Source organism: Balaenoptera acutorostrata, chromosome 4, assembly GCF_949987535.1.
Source record: "Balaenoptera acutorostrata chromosome 4, mBalAcu1.1, whole genome shotgun sequence".
NCBI lineage: Eukaryota > Metazoa > Chordata > Mammalia > Artiodactyla > Balaenopteridae > Balaenoptera > Balaenoptera acutorostrata.
Genome location: NC_080067.1, coordinates 36,204,498 through 36,227,875, shown reverse-complemented (window position 1 = coordinate 36,227,875; position 23,378 = coordinate 36,204,498). Strand labels below are relative to the sequence as shown.

General features: G+C 39.8%; 1 protein-coding gene across 1 annotated transcript in view; it reads left to right on the top strand.

Moving 5' to 3' along the window:
- The first annotated feature begins 21,637 nt into the window (after nucleotides 1-21,637).
- The window catches only part of MINDY4B (MINDY family member 4B), a 40,635-nt gene continuing 38,894 nt past the window's right edge, over nucleotides 21,638-23,378 (top strand). Inside the window, exons 1-2 of the mRNA XM_028167982.2 lie at nucleotides 21,638-21,744; nucleotides 21,984-22,011. Coding sequence (XP_028023783.2) covers nucleotides 21,638-21,744; nucleotides 21,984-22,011 — 135 coding nt within the window. The remainder of the gene's footprint in view (nucleotides 21,745-21,983; nucleotides 22,012-23,378) is intronic.

Sequence of the window (23,378 nt, the reverse complement as noted above, 5' to 3'; positions counted from 1 at the left end):
CAAGTCCCTCTTCTCTCCTCTCCAGGCACCCAGCTACAAAATTTCCTTCTCTGACCCAACAGGTCATGCTTATCAGCTCTTGTCGATGTCTTATAAATGCATCCAGAAAGGACCGTAGCCTACGATCTGTAGAGTCAGGGTTGGATCCAAAGCTGCATTATACGTGAAAGACGACCCACTCAAAAAACCTCTACAGTCCCTCTCGACTAAAGCAACTAATGATTTGAAGGAATCCAGCACTTCCTGGAGGGCACAGCAGGGCCAGGCAGGGCAGCACGTCACTGGGAGCACTGACTTTGACTGTGCAGGGGTGAGGAGGTGGTACCAGGACCTGCCCTAACCTGGCAGCCCCACATCAGAGGCATTTGCCAGTCTGTTCTGCACAGGGTCCTGCCATGCAGACCAAAGAGCCAAGAGAGAAGGTGGACAGTACGTATTTTAAGCCCTCAGTATTCCTTATTCATCTAATTTTAAGGCCTCTTCCTCCTTTTCTTTCTTCCTCAGTTATATTAGTACTACTTCCCATTTTTCTTTAAGCAGTGAAAGGTTTATATCATATTTTTTAAATGGCTCACTTTGGAAATTGGAAGCTTCTGTGTAGGGCAGCTTGGGAGCTTTCTAAATCTGCTCCCTGCTCAGAAAGTTCAAAGCTATATCTTCAGCACCTTTTGAGTTACAAATCCCTCAGATTCCAAGTCAAAGTAATCCATGCCTTCAGCTGAGGTATCAGCCTGGCCCCCATTAAAGGTAGAGGACTATGTTGGCTCAGCAAGGTCACAGAGCCAGAGCAAGAGTAATGCAGTGTTGATTTAGGTCTACAGGCTGGCCGTGGAGAGATGCTTAGGGCCCTGGAGAGGCCATATCTGTGGAGGCGGCACGGAGGAAGCAAGAACCCATCCTGGGGAGGGGTCCTCGTGTGCAGTCGTTTCACAGCAAATTATCGAAAGGAAATGGCATAGTTGGATTTACGTTATAGAAGGACATGCTGGGGCCTGTTGAGGAGGGGTAGGAGCAGACACTGGTCAACCAACAAGGACATTTTATAGAAACTCACCCAGGAGATGATGAGAGTCTGACTCAGGCAGTAAAGGGATGCAGAAATGTTTATGAGGCTAAATCGTCAGGGTCTGATGATTGACCAAATGGGAGGAGTAGAAGTGAGTTCAGTTCTATACCAAAATCTCTCTCCCCTACTGCAGTAGCTTGAATAAAATCTCACTTGCCATTTTTAATAAGTGTCCGGTGAACATTTTTGCTGTTAAACCAAAGACAAACTACCCAAATATGAAGTGGGTGAGGAGTGAGAAGACAGAATGTAGGACTAGAGCCTCAGAGGTCGGGCCCACAGTTCAGTGAGGGCAGTCAGAGGACTCTCCATGCAGGAGAGCTAAATGCTTGGGAGGTGTCTTGGGGGCCAGAAGAAATAGCCAGATAAACATAGGAGAAGCCAGGTCTTCTGCCTTCAAATCCAGTACAGCTAAGCTTGCTTGTGATTGCACAGAGTGTGGTGTGGATGCACACAAATGTGGAAACGTACACATGTGGGCACACACACAAGCAAACTAGGCAGCCACCTGTGCAGTACAGTGTTGAATGGGGGTGGAGAGGGTCGAAAGCTCTTCCCTTTTCCCAGAAAGGCCACCTTCTCAGTTCTGTTCTGACACATAAAATTCTTTTATTAGAAAAAAATATGTTTTATTATGTAATTAGAATTAAGGCTGATTTGATCAGCCTGGGAGAGGTATATATCTACAAATTCACATTTTTTACAGTGTCAATAATTGTTGTTGGATCCTTTTCTAATGGCCAGTTTTGATTGGGAAAGAACATGGAAACCGAAGAAACCACAATTTACCTTTCACTTTGAGAGGGTGAAAGGGCACAGATTTATAAGATGAGGGCACCAAATGTTAAACACTGCCAAGTTTGCCAATAATAGAGTTTAGCTGAGGTTCTTGTACGGAAAAGAAACTACCCTAATAAACTGAAGCAAAGAAATGGAATTTATTGAAGGAATAAGGCATCTCACAGAATACAAAGACTTGCTGACCTCTAGGACCCTGGAAAGACTCCAGGATCCCAGGGTTTGTGATTGGCCCCTACAGACCTCAACCACTAGTAGGATTGTCTCACCATCATCTGTCCCTCCAGTCCAAATGCATATTCCCCAAATAAAAAATCAAGCCTGTTTGGGACAAGAGTCTATGCCTGAATCAACCAGCTGCAACTGGGATGGGGTCATGTGCAGACGCAGGGCTCCTGGGGGGTCCCTCTGTGAGAAGGGCAGTGTGATCAGATTCGGGAAAGGTGCGGTGTACCTGAGCTCCCTCCATACATTACTTCCCAGCCATGTGGCTCTTCACCCTTTATAAAGCCCAAGCACTTCCCCACGACTATTCTCATCCTCACAATTATCACATATGTAGGCTAAGCAGGGACTCTTTCAGATGCAATGATGCCATCTTTCAGGTGAGGAAGATGAGGCTTACAAAGCTTAGTGGACTTACCCAAGGTCACAGATAGACTAAGTAGAGGAGGCAGGACTTAAACCTATGTCTCCTGTGCTGCAAAACCAAGTATGTGAGTGTGGGTGTGGGAGACACAAATGACTACCTGGGTAGAAATGCATGAATAATAGGTAAGGGGGTGTCTGGATCAGAACAACCAGAACTGAAAGAATGTGGTCACTTGCACTCTGAAACTAAGCTATTTACAAGGGGGCAAGAAAAAGGGGAGGAGGGACCAGAATACAGGTGGAGGAAAGAGTAAAGCAAGAAATAGACTCAGATCAAGAGGAAGACTTCTGGAATCCGCACATAAAACATATCTATAATGTATCAATGGCAGAGGCTATTCATTGCCCCCCCCCCAATGGCTAGTCTTCGCTTACAATATAGTAAAAACATTCTTAGTAGAATGAATGTCTTCCCAGCTAAGGGTTACATTTCCAATCTCCCTTCCAAGTAGTGGCCACATGGTTCTGGCTTTTGGGGTGTGAGCAAAAGTGACATGTACAGATTCCTTGTCATGCTCTTAAAGGGCATGTCTTTTACCTCTTCCTCCTTTCTACACTCTGGAATACAGAGTTAATAGCAGGAGCTAAAGCAGCCATATTGGACCATGAGGTACAAGCCAAGTATGAGGATGGCAGAGACACACAATGGATAAAGCCTGGGTTCCTGATGATTAAGCCACCATACTAATCACTGCCAACCCAGAATTATTTTCAATTCCAAGAAATAATTTTATTATGGTTACATTGAAGAAATAATATAATGCCATGCATCATGCAGTATTATAGTAGGCACTGGTAAATGCTAAATATTTACATGATTGATATGCAGGCTAAAAAAAAGTTGGTGTATTTGGCTAGGGAATTAGCGGTAAGTTCTATGTCTTCTTTATCTACTTTAAGATTTAAAAAGATTATATATCAATAGTGAAATTATTAATAAACTATATTCCATCAATTGAAATTTTTTGAATGCTTACAACTTTTAATACAATTATTCCTCTTCAAGGAATTTTTTTTTCTCATAGGGAAACTTTTTACCAGAAATTTCTATCAAAAACACAATGATGGTAATTATATACTTTTGGCTCTTGTGTGAGATTTTTCATAGACTAAATTCCTTTAAAATACAAATTTTAAATCACTGGTTATGAACATTAAATATTTTAAACGTTTTACTATGGAAAATTTCAAATATATACATGATTAGAGAAAGTAATACAATGAACCCTTGTATACATATTACACATCTTCAGCTACTAACTCCTGACCAATTTTGTTTCATCTGTATGGCCTCATCCACTTCCAATCCTCCCCAAGTGGATTATTTTGAGGCAAAGCACAGACATCACATCATTTCATCCATAAATATTTTAGCATATATCTCAGGATAAGGAGTCTTTTTTAAAAACGTGATCATCATACCATTCTTTGTTATTATCATTAAACATACAGTGTTTAATTTCCCCAATTATCTCATAAACTTTTTTGCAGGATCCAAATAAATTCCATACATTGCGATCAGTTGATACGTCTCTGTTAGTGTATAGGTTACTTGGACTTTTATGGAAAAGACCAACGATCTTCTGGCTTGTTTAAGCCACTGTCACTTGGAGTCTCTCTGTCACGACAGGGACATCCTAACACCCCATCTCTCCACTAGACCTGCAGGGGCCTCGGCCTAGAACCACTGCAGGCTCCGGTCCTCAGGGCAGGCACATGGCTCACTACCCTGGTCCCCAGGCCTGGACAGACCCAGACAAGGGCAGGGCCAGAATCCAGCACCCAGTCCTGTCTTGGGCTGAGATATTTCTAGTCCTTATCAGGCCACCCATCAGCCAGGGCAATAATCAGGACTTGTTGGAAGCACCAGATTTTCTCCAGAAGCAGCCCAGGTCTGTTTCACGTAAAGTCTGAATTTCTTTCCCACGTTGAGAAGGCGCTATACTGAGAATTGGTTAGTTTGTAAATTGACTAAGAGACCACCTAGGTCAGGGGTCAGTGAACTTTTTCCATAAAGGGCCAAATAGTAATTATTTTAGGCTTGGCAGGCCATACGATCTCTGTTGCAACTACTCAACTCTGCTGTTGAGTCTGAAAGCAGCCATACACAGCATGTAAACACGTGAGTGTGGCTGTGTTCCAATAAAACTTTATTTATGGACACAAACCAGGATTTCATATAATTTTCATAAATATTATAATATACATTATTACAAATTATAATTATGTATTGTTAAATTATACTATGAAATAGTAAAATATTTTATGTCATGAAATAGTATTCTTTTGTTTTTAACCATTTAAAAATGTAAAAACCTTTCTTAGCTTGCTGGCTGCACATAAACAGATGGCAGACTAGACTTGTTGGTCTGTGGGCTGTCATTTGTTAAGCCCTGATGTAGCCGAACCTTCTCATCTCTTTTACTGAGAATTAAACTGAGGACCAGAGAGGTGAATTAATTCACCCAAAGTCACACAGCAAGTCGATGACAGAGGCCAATTAGAACCCCAAATGTACCAAAGAGTAGAATACTCTAATGTGCAAGAACAGTGTACTCAGGAACCATTTGAAAGGCCAAAGACAGAGAACCAGAGCTTATATTCAATGCCATATGGATACATAATGACAATAGACAGCTTGACTGCAGTGCCCGTTTCCTAGTAACCACAGTCTCTCTGATGAAAGATTGTTCCCTCTTGTTATTTATAACTTATTTCCCAATTGGGAGGGTGAGTGATTGGTTTATATTTAGTTACAAGAGCCAGGGAAATCCTGATCTACCATCTTAGGATAGACACAAACCTTATAGCCACAGCTGCCAGGAGATGGGAGAAAGCAAAGAAAGCTGCAATGTACAGTGTTGTCCCTGTTACCAACAACAAGGGTCACATATAGCAATTACTGACTGCCTGACACAAATAACAGATGGTGTGAGGGGAGACGGGAGGAAAGGGATGCATTCCTATTTATGCTCTACGGAAGCAGTCATTATGAAAAACCTCTCTGCACCTTGTTCATTATTGGGAGCATCTGTTAATTTTGTCTGCCTTTTGACTTTGTTAGCATAACTTTGCTTCTGGCTCCTAGAATTATTATTCATTCCTGAGAATGAATTCTGCTGTCTCTGAAGGGGCTTTCTTGGTTCCATTGAAAATTAGATGATCTGAAGTCCAGGGAGAGAGCCCAAAGCATTAAAAACCATGAACAGTGTATAAAAAGAAAAGAGTTCATGGGCCTGAGTCAAGAGATTCCAGGTGGAGTTGGGTAGAATTGACAAATTAAGCCAAAATCAGAGAAGGTATGCACTGAAGGGGTTATCTGGAGATTAGCTAGTGTTGTCCAACCCCTTATTTTACTTCTACAGGCTCAGAGAGGGTGAGTGACTTTCATAAGATCACACAGCAGCTTAAGTGCATTCATATCTCTTTACTTGCTGCCCTGTGACCTTTCTGTTGCCTGAGCAGCTGCTAAAACAAGGCAGAAAATATCTCAAAGCAGGCAGATGTGAAGCGCCAACATGATGAATAGATGCAGAGCCTTCACTTCCTTCCATGCACAAATGTAAAGAGACAATTATGTGTCATTACACAATATAGGAAAGTAGTCAAAAAGCAACATTTGTTAAAAGAGTAAGGAAGACAAACCCTAAAACAATAACCCATCCCCATTTGTGTGGTGCTTTTTAGTTAACAGAGACCTTGCAACCCCCTGAGTTGTTTTGTAACAACTCTAAGAGGTTGACAGTGCAGGAAATGTCCCTATTTTGAAGAGAAACTGCTAAAAGTCATAAACACCTGCTATGTTCCACTGTTCTGAATGCTTCTTAGGTATTAATTAATAAATCCTCATAGTGATCCAATGATGTGGTTAAAATTATTATCCCCATTTTTCAAGGGTAGAAACTAAAGCGCAGAAAAGTGAAATGATTGGTCCAAGATCACTGCCAGTATCTAGATATGGGGGACACACCCTAGGTTGACCCCCCAACTAGTCATTGTTCTGTGTCATAACCTCCCCTTGAGTGTTGGCAGGACTTGTGACTTGCTTCTTATCAACAGAATCTGGGATAAAGAAGGATATTACACAATGATAAAGGGGTCAATTCTCCAAGAACACATAGTAATTCTTAAAATGTATGTGCCTACCAACAGAGCATCAAACTTCATGAGGCAAAAACTGATAGAACTGCAAGGAGAAAATAGATGAATCCACTATCATAGTGAGAGACTTCAACACCCTCTCCCAGAAATGGGCAGATCCAGCAGGTGGAAAAATCAGTAAGGACATAGTTCAATTCAACAGTGCCATCAATCAACTGGATATAATTGACATATAGAATATTTCATCCCACTAGTAGCATAATATATATTCTTCTCAAGCTCACACGGAACATTCACCAAGATAGACCACATTCTGGGCCATAAAACACACCTAACATACTATAAGATGTTAGGTTGGTGCCCACATCCTGGGCCATGAAACACATCTACCCGGTTCACTAGTTGAACTCTTAGAGTTGTTACAAAACCTAACAAATTTAAAAGAATAGAAATTATGCAATGTCTATTCTTAGACTACAATGGAATTAAACTAGGAATCAATAATAGAAAGATAAAGGGGAAATCCCCAAATATGTGGAGATTAAACAACACACTTCTAAATAGCACATGGGTCAAAGGAGAAATCTCAAGATAAAAGTTAAAATATTTTAAACTAAAAGAAAATAAATCACAACTTATCAAAATTTGTGGAATGCAGCAAAAGCAGTTTTTAGAGGGAAATTTATAGCATTGAATGCATATATTAGTAAAGAAGATCTAAAATCAATCATCTAAATTTCCACCTTAGGAAACTAGAAAAAGAAGAGTAAATTCAATCCAAAGTAAGGCAAAGAAAATAAATAATAAAAATTAGAGCAGATATCAATAAAATTAAGAACAGGAAATCAATAGAGAAAATCTATGAAACCAAAAGCTGGTTCTTTGAAAAGATCAATAAAATCAATATAGCTCTAGCCAGGCTAAGAAAAAAAGAGAGAGCATGACTAATATCAGAAATTAAAGAGGGGGAGAGACCTTCAAGATGGCAGACGAGTAAGACGTGGAGATCACCTTCCTCCCCACAAATACATCAAAAATACATCTACATATGGAACAGCTCCTACAGAACACCTACTGAACGCTGGCAGAAGACCTCAGACTTCCCAAAAGGCAAGAAACTCCCCACGTACCTGGGTAGGGCAAAAGAAAAAAGAAAAAACAGAGACAAAAAACAGGGATGGGACCTGCACCTCTGGGAGGGAGCTGTGAAGGAGGAAAAGTTTCCACACACTAGGAAGCCAGGGGGAGACAGGGGGGTGACGGGGGTGGGGGGAGTTTTGAAGCCACAGAGGAGAGCACAGCCACAGGGATGCAGAGGGCAAAATGGAGAGATTCCTGCACAGAGGATCGGTGCCGAGCAGCACTCACCAGCCCAAGAGGCTTGTCTGCGCACCTGCCAGGGCGGGCGGGGGCTGAGAGCTGAGGCTTGGGCTTCGGAGTGCAGATCCCAGGGAGAGGACTGGGGTTGGCTGCGTGAACACAGCCTGAAGGGGGCTAGTGCGCCACAGCTAAGTGGGAGGGAGTCCGAGAAAAAGTCTGGAACTGCCTAAGAGGCAAGAGACCATTGTTTCGGGGTGCACAAGGAGAGGGGATTCAGAGCACCACCTAAATGAGCTCCAGAGATGGGCACAAGCCGCGGCTATCAGCGCGGACCCCAGAGACGGGCATGAGATGCTAAGGCTGCTGCTGCAGCCACCAAGAAGCCTGTGTGCAAGCACAGGTCACTATCCATAACTCCCCTCCCGGGAGCCTGTGTAGCCCGCCACTGCCAGGGTCCTGTGATCCAGGGAGAACTTCCCCAGGAGAACACATGGCGTGCCTCAGGCTGGTGCAATGTCACGCCAGCCTCTGCCACAACAGGCTTGCCCCGCATTCCATACCCCTCCCTCCCAGGGCCTGAGTGAGCCAGAGCCCCTGAATCAGCTGCTCCTTTAACCCCTTCCTGTCTGGGCGGGGAACAGATGTCCTCAGGCGACCTACATGCAGAGGTGGGGCCAAATCCAAAGGTGAACCACAGGAGCTGTGCAAACAAAGAAGAGAAAGGGAAACCTCTCCCAGCAGCCTCAGGAGCAGCGCATTAAATCTCCACAATCAACTTGATGTACCTGCATCTGTGGAATACCTGAATAGACAACAAATCATCCCAAAACTGAGGTGGTGGACTTTGGGAGCAACGATATATATATTTTCTTACTTTTTCTCTTGTTGTGAGTATGTATGTGTATGCTTCTTTGTGTGATTTTGTCTGTTTAGCTTTGCTTTTAACATTTGTCCTAGGGTTCTGTCTGTCCGTTTTTTTTCATGGTTTTTGTTTTGTTTTGTTTTGTTTTGTTTTTGTATAGATTTTAGTGCTTGTTACCATTGGTGGATTTGTTTTTTGGCTTGGTTACTCTCTTCTTTCTTTCCTTCTTTCTTTTTTTATTACTTTTTAATTTTTTTTAATTTTTAATATTTTTTAAACAACTTTATTTTATTTTATTTATTTATTTATTTTCTTTCTTTCTTCTCTTTTTCTTCCTTTTCTTCTGAGTCATGTGGCTGACAGGGTCTTGGTGCTCTGGCCGGGTGTCAGGCCTGTGCCTCTGAGTTGGGAGAGCTGAGATCAGGACATTGGACCACCAGAGACCTCCCAGCTTCCACATAATATCAAAAGGCAAAAGCTCTCCCAGAGATCTCCATCTCAACGCTAATACCCAGCTCCACTCAACGACCAGAAAGCTACAGTGATGGATACCCTATGCCAAACAACCAGCAAGACAGGAACACAACCCCACCCATTAGTAGAGAGCCTGCCAAATATAATAATAAGGTCACAGACTCCCCAGAACATACCACCGGATGCGGTACTGCCCACCAGAAAGAAAATATCCAGCTTCATCCACCAGAACACAGGAACCAGTCCCCTCCACCAGGAAGCCTACACAACCCAATGAACCAACCTTAGCCACTGGGGACAGACACCAAAAACAACGGGAACTACGAACCTGCAGCCTGCGAAAAGGAGACCCCAAACACAGTAAGTTAAGCAAAATGAGAAGACAGAGAAACACACAGCAGGTGAGGAAGCAAGGTAAAAACTCACCAGACCAAAAAAATGAAGAGGAAATAGGCAGTCTACCTGGAAAAGAATTCAGAGTAATAATAGTAAAGATGATCCAAAATCTTGGAAATAGAATGGAGAAAATACAAGAAACGTTTAACAAGAACCTAGAAGACCTAAAGAGCAAACAAACAGAGATGAACAACACAATAAATGAAATTAAAAATTCTCTAGAAGAAATCAATAGCAAAATAACTGAGGCAGAAGAACGGATAAGTGACCTGGAAGATAAAATCGTGGAAATAACTACCACAGAGCAGAATAAAGAAAAAAGAATGAAAAGAATTGAGGACAGTCTCAGAGACTTCTGGGACAACATTAAACACACCAACATTCGAATTATAGGGGTCCAAAAGAAGAAGAGAAAAATAAAGGGACTGAGAAAATATTTGAAGAGATTATAGTTGAAAACTTCCCTAATATGGGAAAGGAAATAGTCAGTCAAGTCCAGGAAGCAGAGAGACTCCCATACAGGATAAATCCAAGGAGAAACATGCCAAGAGACATATTAATCAAACTATCAAAAATTAAATACAAAGAAAAAATATTAAAAGCAGCAAGGGAAAAGCAACAAATAAAATACAAGGGAATCCCCATAAGGTTAAGAGCTGATCTTTCAGCAGAAACTCTGCAAGTCAGAAGGGAGTGGCAGGACATATTTAAAGTGATGAAAAGGAAAAACCTACAACCAAGATTACTCTACCCAGCAAGGATCTCATTCAGATTCGATGGAGAAAGTAAAAACTTTACAGACAAGCAAAAGCTAAGAGAATTCAGCACCGCCAAACCAGCTTTACAACAAATGCTAAAGGAACTTCTCTAGGCAGGAAACACAAGAGAAGGAAAAGACCTACAATAACAAACCCAAAACAATTGAGAAAATGGTAATAGGAACATACGTATTGAAAATTACCTTAAATGTAAATGGATTAAATGCTCCAACCAAAAGACATAGACTGGCTGAATGGATACAAAAACAAGACCCATATATATGCTGTCTACAAGAGACCCACTTCAGACCTAAGCACCCATACAGACTGAAAGTGAGGGGATGGAAAAAGATATTTCATACAAATGGAAATCAAAAGAAAGCTGGAGTAGCAATTCTCATATCAGACAAAATAGACTTTAAAATAAAGACTATTACAAGAGACAAAGAAGGACACTACATAATGATCAAGGGATCAATCCAAGAAGAAGATATAACAATTATAAATATTTATGCACCCAACATAGGAACACCTCAATACATAAGGCAAATGCTAACAGCCATAAAAGGGGAAATAGACAGTAACACAATAACAGTAGGGGACTTTAACACCCCACTTTCACCAATGGACAGATCAACCAAAATGAAAATAAATAAGGAAACACAGCTTTAAATGATACATTAAACAAGATGCACTTAACTGATATATACAGGACATTCCATCCCAAAACAACAGAATACACTTTCTTCTCAAGTGCTCATGGAACTTTCTCCAGGATAGATCATATCTTGGGTCACAAATCAAGCCTTGGTAAATTTAAGAAAATTGAAATCATATCAAGTATCTTTTCTGACCACAATGCTATGAGACTAGATATCAATTACAGGAAAAAATCTGTAAGAAATACAAACACATGGAGGCGAAAGAATACACTACTAAATAACCAAGAGATCACTGAAGAAATCAAAGAGGAAATCAACATATACATAGAAACGAATGACAATGAAAACACGATGACAAAAAAGTTATGGGATGCAGCAAAAGCAGTTCTAAGAGGGAAGTTTATAATAATACAATCCTACCTCAGGAAACAAGAAACATCTCAAATAAACAACTAACCTTACACCTAAAACAATTAAAGAAAGAAAAACAAAACAACCCCAAAGTTAGCAGGAGGAAAGAAATGATAAAGATCAGATCAGAAATAAATGAAAAAGAAATGAAGGAAACAATAGCAAAGCTCAATAAAACTAAAAGCTCGTTCTTTCAGAAGATAAACAAAATTGAAAATCATTAGCCAGACACATCAAGAAACAAAGGGAGAAGACTCAAATCAATAGAATTAGAAATTAAAAAGGAGAAGTAACAACTGACACTGCAGAAATACAAAGGATCATGAGAGATTACTACAAGCAAGTATATGCTAATAAAATGGACAATATGGAAGAAATGGACAAATTTTTAGAAAAGCACAACTTTCCAAGACTGAACCAGGAAGAAATAAAATATGAACAGACCATTCACAAGCACTGAAATTGAGACTGTGATTAAAAATCTTCCAACAAACAAAAGCCCAGGACCGGATGGCTTCACAGGCGAATTCTATCAAACATTTAGAGAAGAGCTAACACCTATCCTTCTCAAACTCTTCCAAAATATAGCAGAGGGCGGAACACTCCCAAACTCATTCTATGAGGCCACCATCACCCTGATATCAAAACCAGACAAAGATGTCACAAAGAAAGAAAACTACAGGCCAATATCACTGATGAACATAGATGCAAAAATCCTCAACAAAATACTAGCAAACAGAATCCAACAGCACATTAAAAGAATCATACACCACGATCAAGTGGGGTTTATCCCAGGAATGCAAGGATTCTTCAATATACGCAAATCAATCAATGTGATACACCATATTAACAAATTGAAGGAGGAAAAACCATATGATCGTCTCAATAGATGCAGAAAAATCTTTTGACAAAATTCAACACCCATTTATGATAAAAACCCTCCAGAAAGTAGGCATAGAGGGACTTACTTCAACATAATAAAGGCCATATATGACAAACCCAGAGCCAACATCGTTCTCAATGGTGAAAAACTGAAACCATTTCCTCTAAGAGCAGGAACAAGACAATGTTGTCCACTTTCTCCACTATTATTCAACATAGTTTTGGAAGTTTTAGCCACAGCAATCAGAGCAATCAGAGAAGAAAAAGAAATAAAAGGAATAAAAGGAATCCAAATCGGAAAAGGAGAAGTAAAGCTGTCACTGTTTGCAGATGACATGATACTATACATAGAGAATCCTAAAGATGCCACCAGAAAACTACTAGAGCTAATCAATGAATTTGGTAAAGTAGCAGGATACAAAATTAATGCACAGAAATCTCTTGCATTCCTATACACTAATGATGAAAAATCTGAAAGTGAAATTAAGGAAAGAATACCATTTACCATTGCAACAAAAAGAATAAAATACCTAGGAATAAACCTACCTAAGGAGACAAAACACCTGTATGCAGAAAACTATAGGACACTGATGAAAGAAATTAAAGATGATTTAAACAGATGGAGAGATATACCATGTTCTTGGATAAGAAGAATCAACATTGTGAAAATGACTATAGTACCCAAAGCAATCTACAGATTCAGTGCAATCCCTATCAAACCATCAAAGGCATTTTTCACAGAGCTAGAACAAAAAATTTCACAATTTGTATGGAAACACAAAAGACCCTGAATAGCCAAAGCAATCTTGAGAAAGAAAAATGGAACTGGAAGAATCAGGCTCCCAGACCTCAGACTATACTACAAAGCTATAGTCTGTAGTATAGTAATCAAGACAATATGGTACTGGCACAAAAACAAATATAGATGAATGGAACGGGTAGAAAGCCCAGAGATAAACCCACGCACATATGGTCACCTTATTTTTGATAAAGGAGGCAAGAATATATGATGGAGAAAAGACAGCCTCTTCAATAAGTGGTGCTGGGAAAACTGAACAGCTATATGTAAAAGAATGAAATTAGAACACTCCCTAACACCATACACAAAAATAAACTCAAAATGGATTAAAGACCTCAAAGTAAGGCCAGACACTAGAAAACACTTAGAGAAAAACATAGGCAGAACACTCTATGACATAAATCACAGCAAGATCCTTTTTGACTCACCTCCTAGAGAAATGGAAATAAAAACAAAAATAAACTAATGGGACCTAATAAAACTTAAAAGCTTTTGCACAGCAAAGGAAACCATAAACAAGATGAAAAGACAACCCTCAGAATGGGAGAAAATATTTGCAAATGAAGCAACTGACAAAGGATTAATCTCCAAAACATACAAGCAACTCATGCAGCTCAATATCAAAAAAACAAACAACCCAATCCAAAAATGGGCAGAAGACCTAAACAGACATTTCTCCAAAGAAAATATACAGATTGCCAACAAACACATGAAAAGATGCTCCACATCGCTAATCATTAGAGAAATGCAAATCAAAACTACAATGAGGTATCACCTCACACCAGTCAGAATGGCCATCATCAAAAAATCTACAAATAATAAATGCTGGAGAGGGTGTGGAGAAAAGGGAACCCTCTTGCACTGTTGGTGGGAATGTAAATTGATACAGCTACTATGGAGAACAGTATGGAGGTTCCTTAAAAAATTAAAAATAGAACTACCATATGACCAAGCAATCCCACTACTGGGCATATACCCTGAGAAAACCATAATTCAAAAACAGTCATCTACCACAATGTTCATTGCAGTTCTATTCACAATAGCCAGGACATGGAAGCAACCTAAGTGTCCATCGACAGATGAATGGATAAAGAAGATGTGGCACATATATACAATAGAATATTACTCAGCCATAAAAAGAAAAGAAATTGAGTTATTTGTAGTCAGATGGTTGGATCTAGAGTCTGTCATACAGAGTGAAGTAAGTCAGAAAGAGAAAAACAAATACCGTATGCTAACACATATATATGGAATCTAAAAAATAAATAAATAAATAAATAGGTTCTGAAGAACCTAGGGGCAGGACAGGAATAAAGATGCAGACGTAGAGAATGGACTCGAGGACATGAGGAGGGGGAAGGGTAAGCTGGGACGAAGTGATAGAGTGGCATGGATATATATACACTATGAAATGTGAAGTAGATAGCTAGTGGGAAGCAGCTGCATAGAACAGGGAGATCAGCTTGGTGCTTTGTGACCACCTAGAGGGGTGGGATAGACAGGGTGTGAGGGAGAAGCAAGAGGGAGGAAATATGGGGATATATGTATATGTATAGCTGATTCACTTTGTTACAAAGCAGAAACTAACGCACCATTGTAAAGCAATTATACTCCAATAAAGATGTTAAATAAAAAAAAAGAAGTGAGTAGATAATGTATAATAGCTAAGGGCTTTTAAAATTCTGCTTGGTTACTTTTTACGTATGATGATATAAGCCATATATAATAATTAACATAAATCAAAATTTAAAAAAAAAAGAATTTAAAGAGGGGACATCACTACAGATCTCATGGACATTAAAAGGATAATAAAGGAATACTATAAACAACTCTATGCTCACAAATTTGATAACTTAAATAAAATTGACCAATTCCTTGAAAGACACAACTCACACAAGAAAGAGACCATCTGAAAAAGCCAACAGACTATGGCAAAGGTGGTGGGCTATCACTCCCATGATTATGTTACCTCATATGGTAAAGGCGAAGGAATTTTGCAGATGAAATTAAGGTCCCTAATCAGTTTGACTTCCAATTATTCAAAAGGGAGATATTTCTGGGTGGACCTGGCCTAATCAAGTGAGTCTTTTATAAGAGAGCTTAGGCTTTTCCCAAGATCAAAGACTTGAAGCAGCAGAGCCTCCCTTTTTCCTGCTGGTCTTGAAGAAATAAGTTCTATAGTCACAAGGAAATGAGTTCTGCCAACAACTATGTGAGCTTAGAAGAGGACTCTGAGTCTAGATGAGAACTCAAGGCCTGGCGAACACCTTAATTGCAGCCTTGTGAGACCTTGAGCAGAGGATTCTAAACCATGTCTGGACTCCTGAGCGGGGGAAACTGTGACATAGTAAATAGGTATTGTTTTAAGCTGCTAAGTTTGTGGTAATTTCTTGTGCAGCAATAGATAACTAATATAGCAGAGGAGCAAAGATTCCCACCCAATCTTTCTCCAGGTAATGTGCTTTAAATGCTGGTTCTCAGATTCTTTCTGACACCAGATGAGAGATTTTTTTTTTCCCCCAAACCAACTAATTCGCCATTTCTCCAACACCACCTAGGTGTTCTACAATTGAAATTCCAAAGGTTTGACAGGAACTGGGGACAAAGACCAAATATGTATATCCCATTATACCACATTGGTCTTTAAGACCTTTTGGAGGAGGAATGTGGCCCATACCAGTGACTAAGTGACCAACCAATGACCTCATGGCCACTGACTGAGGGACAAATGCCCCAGTCTTCATACTTTAGGACTTTTTGACTTCTAGCTCTATCCTGAGACTGTGCTATCACCCCTAGAATGCGTAAAGGAAGGAAAAGTAAAACTTTTAAAGGAGAATTTTTAATATATAAGAGGCAAGAAAACATTGGCTAAAGGTTAGGAGTTTTCACATAGGTCATATTCATTATGATTCTGTGAGGTAAGTCAAAGCAGATACGGAAAGTGAAGCTCAGAGAAACTAAATAACTTCTCCAAGGTTACGGTCATGGGAGAGGCCCTGGGATTTGACCTTGGGCCTGACACCCTCTTTCTCTTCCTTACCACACCACCAAAGAACAAAGGGGGACTATATCAACAATCTTCTAGTTTCCAGTGGATTGGCAGAATTCTTTAAGGAAGGACTATAATCAGGAAATTTCCATCTCCACAGAAAGAAGAACTAAAGAAAATGAATGATAATTAAACCATAAAGGATTTAACTTAATCCTAAGGAAGAGCTTTCCAGGAGTAAGGTTAATTAAACACTAACAAGATTTTATTTAAGAAAAAAAATCGAAAGGCTCTAAAATTCTGCTTCCAGATTTCTGTTTATGAAGTCTCATGTAGAAACAGCAAGAAGAAAGGTTGGGGATAATTTTTCAAGCCGCTCAAAATGCTTGCAAGCCCAAGGTCTTCAAATTTGACCATAAGGATGAACTGAGTAAATACTGTAAAGATCAGTCATAGTTTTCTGGGAACCTATAGCAAATGTTAATAACATTAAATGTTTACATGTTAATTGCCAAGTTTGAAATAAAAACTAGCTTTTCTCACGAAATCATTGGTATTATTTTTCAAAATTATCAAGAAAGAAAGCAAATGGATTCAGGCACAGGTTTCTGCACTTACATAGTGTATTTCCTTTACAGGTGAAGGATTTCAGACCCTGCACCATCCCCCTGCCCCACTGCAGGGCTGCAAAACTTCCCTCCTCCCCCATGGCCCCTGCTTTGTATTCTTTCCTTTTGCTGTGCAGATCCATTGCTGCATGAGACCCTGTATTCAGCCCCAATCCTTTGATGCATCATGGGCAATCTTGGGACAGGAGATTTAGGTGACTTCATGTGCCATGGGGTGGGGGCAAAGGTATTAAAAAGTGAGGGGGGGCTTCCCTGGTGGCGCAGTGGTTGAGAATCTGCCTGCTAATGCAGGGGACACGGGTTCGAGCCCTGGTCTGGGAAGATCCCACATGCCACGGAGCAGCTGGGCCCGTGAGCCACAACTACTGAGCCTGCGCGTCTGGAGCCTGTGCCCCGCAACGGGAGGGGCCGCGATAGTGAGAGGCCCACGCACCGCGATGAAGAGCGGTCCCTGCACCGCGATGAAGAGTGGCCCCCACTTGCCGTAACTAGAGAAAGCCCTCGCAAGAACTGAAGACCCAACACAGCCAAAAATAAAGAAAGAAATAAATAAAGTAGCTATAAAAAAAAAAAAAAAAAAAAGTGAGGGGGATAACCCCAAGTTCTACATATTTGTTTACACCTTTCCTGCCCTATCTCTCCAGATCTGGCCCGAGATCCCCCAATCCCATCCTTTCTTTCCACCCTATGTCTTACACCCAGCTCCTACTCTAAGTCTTTTGACAAAATGCCCAAGAGAGCGGTGGCTTCCTCTGGATGTAGCTGAGTCACATTCTTAACTCCTGGTGTACTCCAGAGGCCAGCCCTTTCCATTTATAGAACTCTTATCAACATCTAACTGAAAAGAAAAAGAAAGGAAGGGTAGTAAAGACAGCACTTTCTTGATTGAAAAGAATGGGACCATGAATTCCACCTTAGAAATAAAAGGATCAAAAGGGTCTGGGCAAGGAATGCTCACAAACAATAACAAAATTTGGCAGTAGCAAAACTCTTTAAAATAACCATATCATCTGGTTCAGGCACTCTACTTTTAAGGATTAAACAATGGAAAGATAAATAAGATCTACATAAGTAGAGTGATATACCATTTTCATCGATTAGAAGTCCCAACATGGTAAAGATATGGAACTATCCCCATTTCACAGATGAATAAACTGGGCACAGAGAGGTTAAATAACTTGCCCAAGGCCACACAGCTAGCAAGTGGTGAAACCATGGTTCAAAACTAAGCAGCTGGGGCCCAGAGGCCATGCCCTTTACCACTCTGCTCTCCTACCTGCCCCCTGTGCTCCCACAGCCCCAAGCCACTGTTCTCACAGCATTTTCCCCTCCCTGTGTGCCTGTTTCCTCTGCTAGAAAGAGCAAGAACCACATCTTACCTTGGCATCTCCGAATGCCTGGCACACAGGAAGTACTCAGAATATTTTATTGAACCCAACAGAATGGTGCATTAGTAAGTTGTCTAGTCAATGGGGCTTATGCTTCTACCTTTATAGAATTCTCTGTAAACCAGGACACAGACATAGTTCCAAATATACAGACTTAATAATGATTCTTAAGAAAAATAGTTTTCTCAGCTACTCTTCTTTCTTGGTTTAGGGTTGTTAAATTATTTAAATGGTAGATCCAGAATTAATTTTTTAATATGACTTTCTAAATTGGAAATTCCAAGACATTTCTCACCTTTATATTATTTGAGAGCAAGGATCAAGTATTTTCATTGTTTTTCTACAGCAGGGGTTAGGGGGTGCCCAATAAATATTAAATACTGATGCCACCATTAAAACTATAAAATTATAAAGAGGAAAGAAGAGTAAAGCTTTTTTTAAAGGAGGATGTATGGTTAGAGGAGGGAAATAAGGAAGGATTTCTTTATGCCTCTTATGTTTACAATAAAAATACTGAACCTGGTGGAAGTTTATGAGACCTGTGAATATGAAATGGTTAAGCAATCACTAAAAGTTAGTTTAAGAAACTGGAGTAGAGCATTCCCAAGCAAAACTGTGGACATTTAAATCTGCCTCTGGTTGATGTGGTGACTTGCTGTGTTTCAATATATAACCAGTCCCCTCAGCCCTGACTACTCTAGTCATCATAAATCCACATAGCCTCTTTGCTTTGACCTCTTAGTATTCCCAGAATTTCACAAAACTCATGATCAGATATGTCATAGAGAAAGTGACCTCCTGCTGAAGAGGTCCAATTTAGGTCAGAAAAGACAGGAACCCTTTTCTGGTAACCATTATTATTTGTTTTGATAAAACTATTGTATTTCTCAGGGTTCTCCAGAGAAACAGAACCAATAGGACATGTGGGTCTCTCTCTCTCTCTCTCTCTCTCTCTATATATATATATATATATATATATATATCCTTAAACTAATTGGCCACATGATTGTGGGGACTGGCAAGTCTGAAATATGCACGGCAGGCTGGCAGGCTGGGGGCCCAGGGAAGAGTTGATGTTGCAGGCTCAGGTCTAAAGGCTGTTTAGAGGCCAAATTCCTTCTTCCTCTGTGGACCTTGGTCTTTTCTCTTAAGGCCTTTAACTGATTGGATAAGACTCACCCACATTACAAAGGATAATCTGCTTTACTCAAAATCACCAATTTACATTTTTTTTTGAATTTTTGAATTTTATTTAATTTATTTTTTATACAGCAGATTCTTGTTAGTTATCCATTTTATACATATTAGTGTATACATGTCAATCCCAATCTCCCAATTCATCCCACCACAACCACCATCTCCCACCCCCACTTTCTCTCCTTGGTGTCCATACATTGTTCTCTACATCTGTGTCTCTATTTCTGCCCTGCAAACTGGTTCATCTGTACCATTTTTCTAGGTTCCACATTTATGCGTTAATATACGATATTTGTTTTTCTCTTTCTGACTTACTTCACTCTGTAAGACAGTCTCTAGATCCATCCACATCTCTACAAATGACCCAATTTCATTCTTTTTAATGGCTGAGTAATATTGCATTGTATATTCTTTATCCATTCATCTGTCACACCGGTCAGAATGGCCATCATCAAAAAATCTAGAAACAATAAATGCTGGAGAGGGTGTGGAGGAAAGGGAACACTCTTGCACTGTTGGTGGGAATGTAAATTGATACAGCCACTATGGATAACAGTATGGAGGTTCCTTAAAAAACTACAAATAGAACTACCATATGACCCAGCAATCCCACTACTGGGCATATACCCTGAGAAAACCATAGGTCAAAAAGAGTCATGTACCAAAATGTTCATTGCAGCTCTATTTACAATAGCCAGGACATGGAAGCAACCTAAATGTCCATCGACAGATGAATGGATGAAGAAGATGTGGCACATATATACAATGGAATATTACTCAGCCATAAAAAGAAATGAAATGGAGGTATTTGTAATGAGGTGGATGGAGTTAGAGTCTGTCATACAGAGTGAAGTAAGTCAGAAAGAGAAAAACAAATACAGTATGCTAACACATATATACGGAATCTAAGGGAAAAAAAAAAAAAAAGGCCATGAAGAACCTAGTGGCAAGACGGGAATAAAGACACAGACCTACTAGAGAATGGACTTGAGGATATGGGGAGGGGGTGGGGTGAGATGTGACAGGGTAAGAGAGTGTCATGGACATATATACACTACCAAATGTGAAATAGATAACTAGTGGGAAGCAGCCGCACAGCACAGGGAGATCAGCTCGGTGCTTTGTGACCACCTAGAGGGGTGGGATGGGGAGGGTGGGGGGGAGGGAGATGCAAGAGGGAAGAGAAATGGGAACATATTGTATATGTATAACTGATTCACTTTGTTATGGGGCAGAAGCTGACACACTATTGTAAGGCAATTATACTTCAATAAAGATGTTTAGAGAAAAAAAAAATCTACAAACAATAAATGCTGGAGAGAGTGTGGAGAAAAGGGAACCCTCTTGCACTGCTGGTGGGAATGTAAATTGATACAGCCACTATAGAGAACAGTATGGAGGGTCCTTAAAAAACTAAAAATAGAACTACCATATGACCCAGCAATCCCACTACTGGGCATACACCCAGAGAAATCATAATTCTACCATTTAAATGTTAATCATATCTAAAAAATATCTTTACAGCAACATCTGGACTGGTATTTGACCAAAAACTCGGTACCATAGCCTAGCAAGTTGACCCATAAAATTAACCAACACAACCATCAATATTCTTTTTTATACCAGTTATTACAGCTACAATTCATTCAACCAATAGGAAGAGACATACCTTTAAATTTCTCCCCAAAACAAATCAAACCAGTCCCTCTTCAAATTGTGTAATATTTCTGTGGACTAAAATCTATATCAAATATCCTTTGGCCAGATTCTTCCTCAGCCTACGTATTACCCAATAGTAGTTGCTATCATTTTTCAGTATCAGCATGATGGCTTTTATCCTCTTTGACTACGTATTTCCAAGGAGGCACCACAGAATACGGTGCTATCACATTCCCCCAGCACGGTATCTCTCATCGATTAAATTATCCCAGTTGCTTTGATACAGGTAAGTAATTGCAGTCCCTTTGTTTATAAATCTGTGTCTTGGATTAAACATTCATGGCGCCCATACAGTGAAGAAAAACACAAAAGTATTCTACCTCTAATGAAAATTTAATCATGATCTGATAGCAGGGGCTTACAAAACGCCCAAAGCTGCAACTGGGTGGCGTGATCTCCTTGCTGGTCAAAAAGTAGGGGTTGCACACACTTCACCTGGGTATCTATGCCAGCCATCTCACTTCACTGCCAGCCCTCTCTCTCCCACCTGAACAACATCCTTCTTCTAATTCCTTACATTATCTAAACAGCTATGGAGTCCTCGGACCGGGAACAGAGCTCCCAAGAGCTGGATTTAGAGGAGATAACTAGGAAGATTTCATTTCTGGACAAGTGGAGGGAAATCTTTAGTTATCACCGGTAAGATGTTCTCATTTTCTCACTTCTCTAGAACCAGAGGGATTTTAGGTGTTTAAGTAATCAGCTTTTACGCTTGCCACGTGAGAAGTGTCCATTACAGATTTACATTTTAAATGCTTCAGGTATAACTGTTTGCAGAAAGAGCCATCCCTAGCAAGGTTGAAGTTGAAGAGGTTTGAGGGTATAAGGGTTGAACATAGTGAGTAATTTTCTTGATGTTTTCTCTCTTTCATTTATAGGTTGGGAACCAATAATACAACTTCTCAGGTAATTATTTTCCTCAAAGCTAGTGTGTTTTCCTCTAGCTGCTTCTTCAAAACAATCACATTAACAGCATAATCTGCATTTATTCTGTGCGCATAATGTCACTCAGGCACCCAGCATTTAATGTGTGAAAACACAAAACTAGAAACCTCGTTGAAGATCTTTTCTTGCGCTTTCTTTTTTCATAAAAATCTCTTCCTACTTTTTCTTTTTAATTGGGGTATAGTTGCTTTACAATGTTGTGTTAGTTTCTGCTGTACAATGAAGTGAATCAGCTATATGTATACATATGTCCCCTCCCTCTTGGACCTCCCTCCCGCCCTCCACCCCATCCCACCCATCTAGGTCACCACAGAGCACCCACCTGAGCTCCTCTTCATCATTAGAAGCACATGTGGTTATTATTTTAGAAAAAAATATATGAGAATCTAGAGTTCCTACACTTGTGAAATAACACTAGATTCTGACACCCAAGTGCTTCAGTGATCCTGAAGAAAAGTCGTTCTGAAAATAGTTACTGTCTTGATTCAGCTTCTGAAAAATTGTTTTCCTTACCATCTTCAAATAAGGAAAAGATGACTGAATTCAGGTGTTAAAATGTATTTTAAAATCTGTTATACAGTATAAGATGAAAGATGTTTTTCTCTCACGTCACCTGAAAAGGTTAGAAGGTAATGGACTTTGTGTTTCAGTTATTAATTCAATCACTGAACAAACACAGCATAAAATATTAAGGTGATTTTCTTGGCACTAATATATGATACAATCAAACAACTGAATTATTAATATTTTAACTATTAACACTAAAGCACCTTGCTCCAAGTAACCTGTGATCAAAAGCCTTGTTATTTGTGCTGAAACTCTCTTACCCAGTCTATTAGAATTGGGGAGATAATACTTCTATTTTAGTCCTGAAAGTATTAAATGGAGCTAGCTATCATTTGGGGGAATAGAATAGTCAAAAGATAAAACAATCTTTGCAAGGAAAAAAAAAAATAAATGTCAAGTTATGCTTTACACGAGGTGGGGGAAACCCCCTGCCAAAAATGTAAAGATTTTCCATGTGATTTACGAAATGCATCTTATCCCACCAGTAGTCTGTGACTTGAATGCTGTGTTTCTGAGATAAGAAAGCATCTTCGCCTCTAGGAATCCAGAAAAACTAGGAAGGCAGTTTCCTTCATGTTTCAGCTACCAACTAGGCAAATTTGTTTCATGAAATTAGGATAGAAGTAAATTGGAAGAAGAATCAATGCTAACTTATATTTAAATGCCGTAAGAATCAGTTAAGAAAAGTAAAAATAGATTTTTTTCTTAAAGGTAGGGGGTGGATTTTTTTAAGGAAGAAAATTATTATATTCACTTGCTAA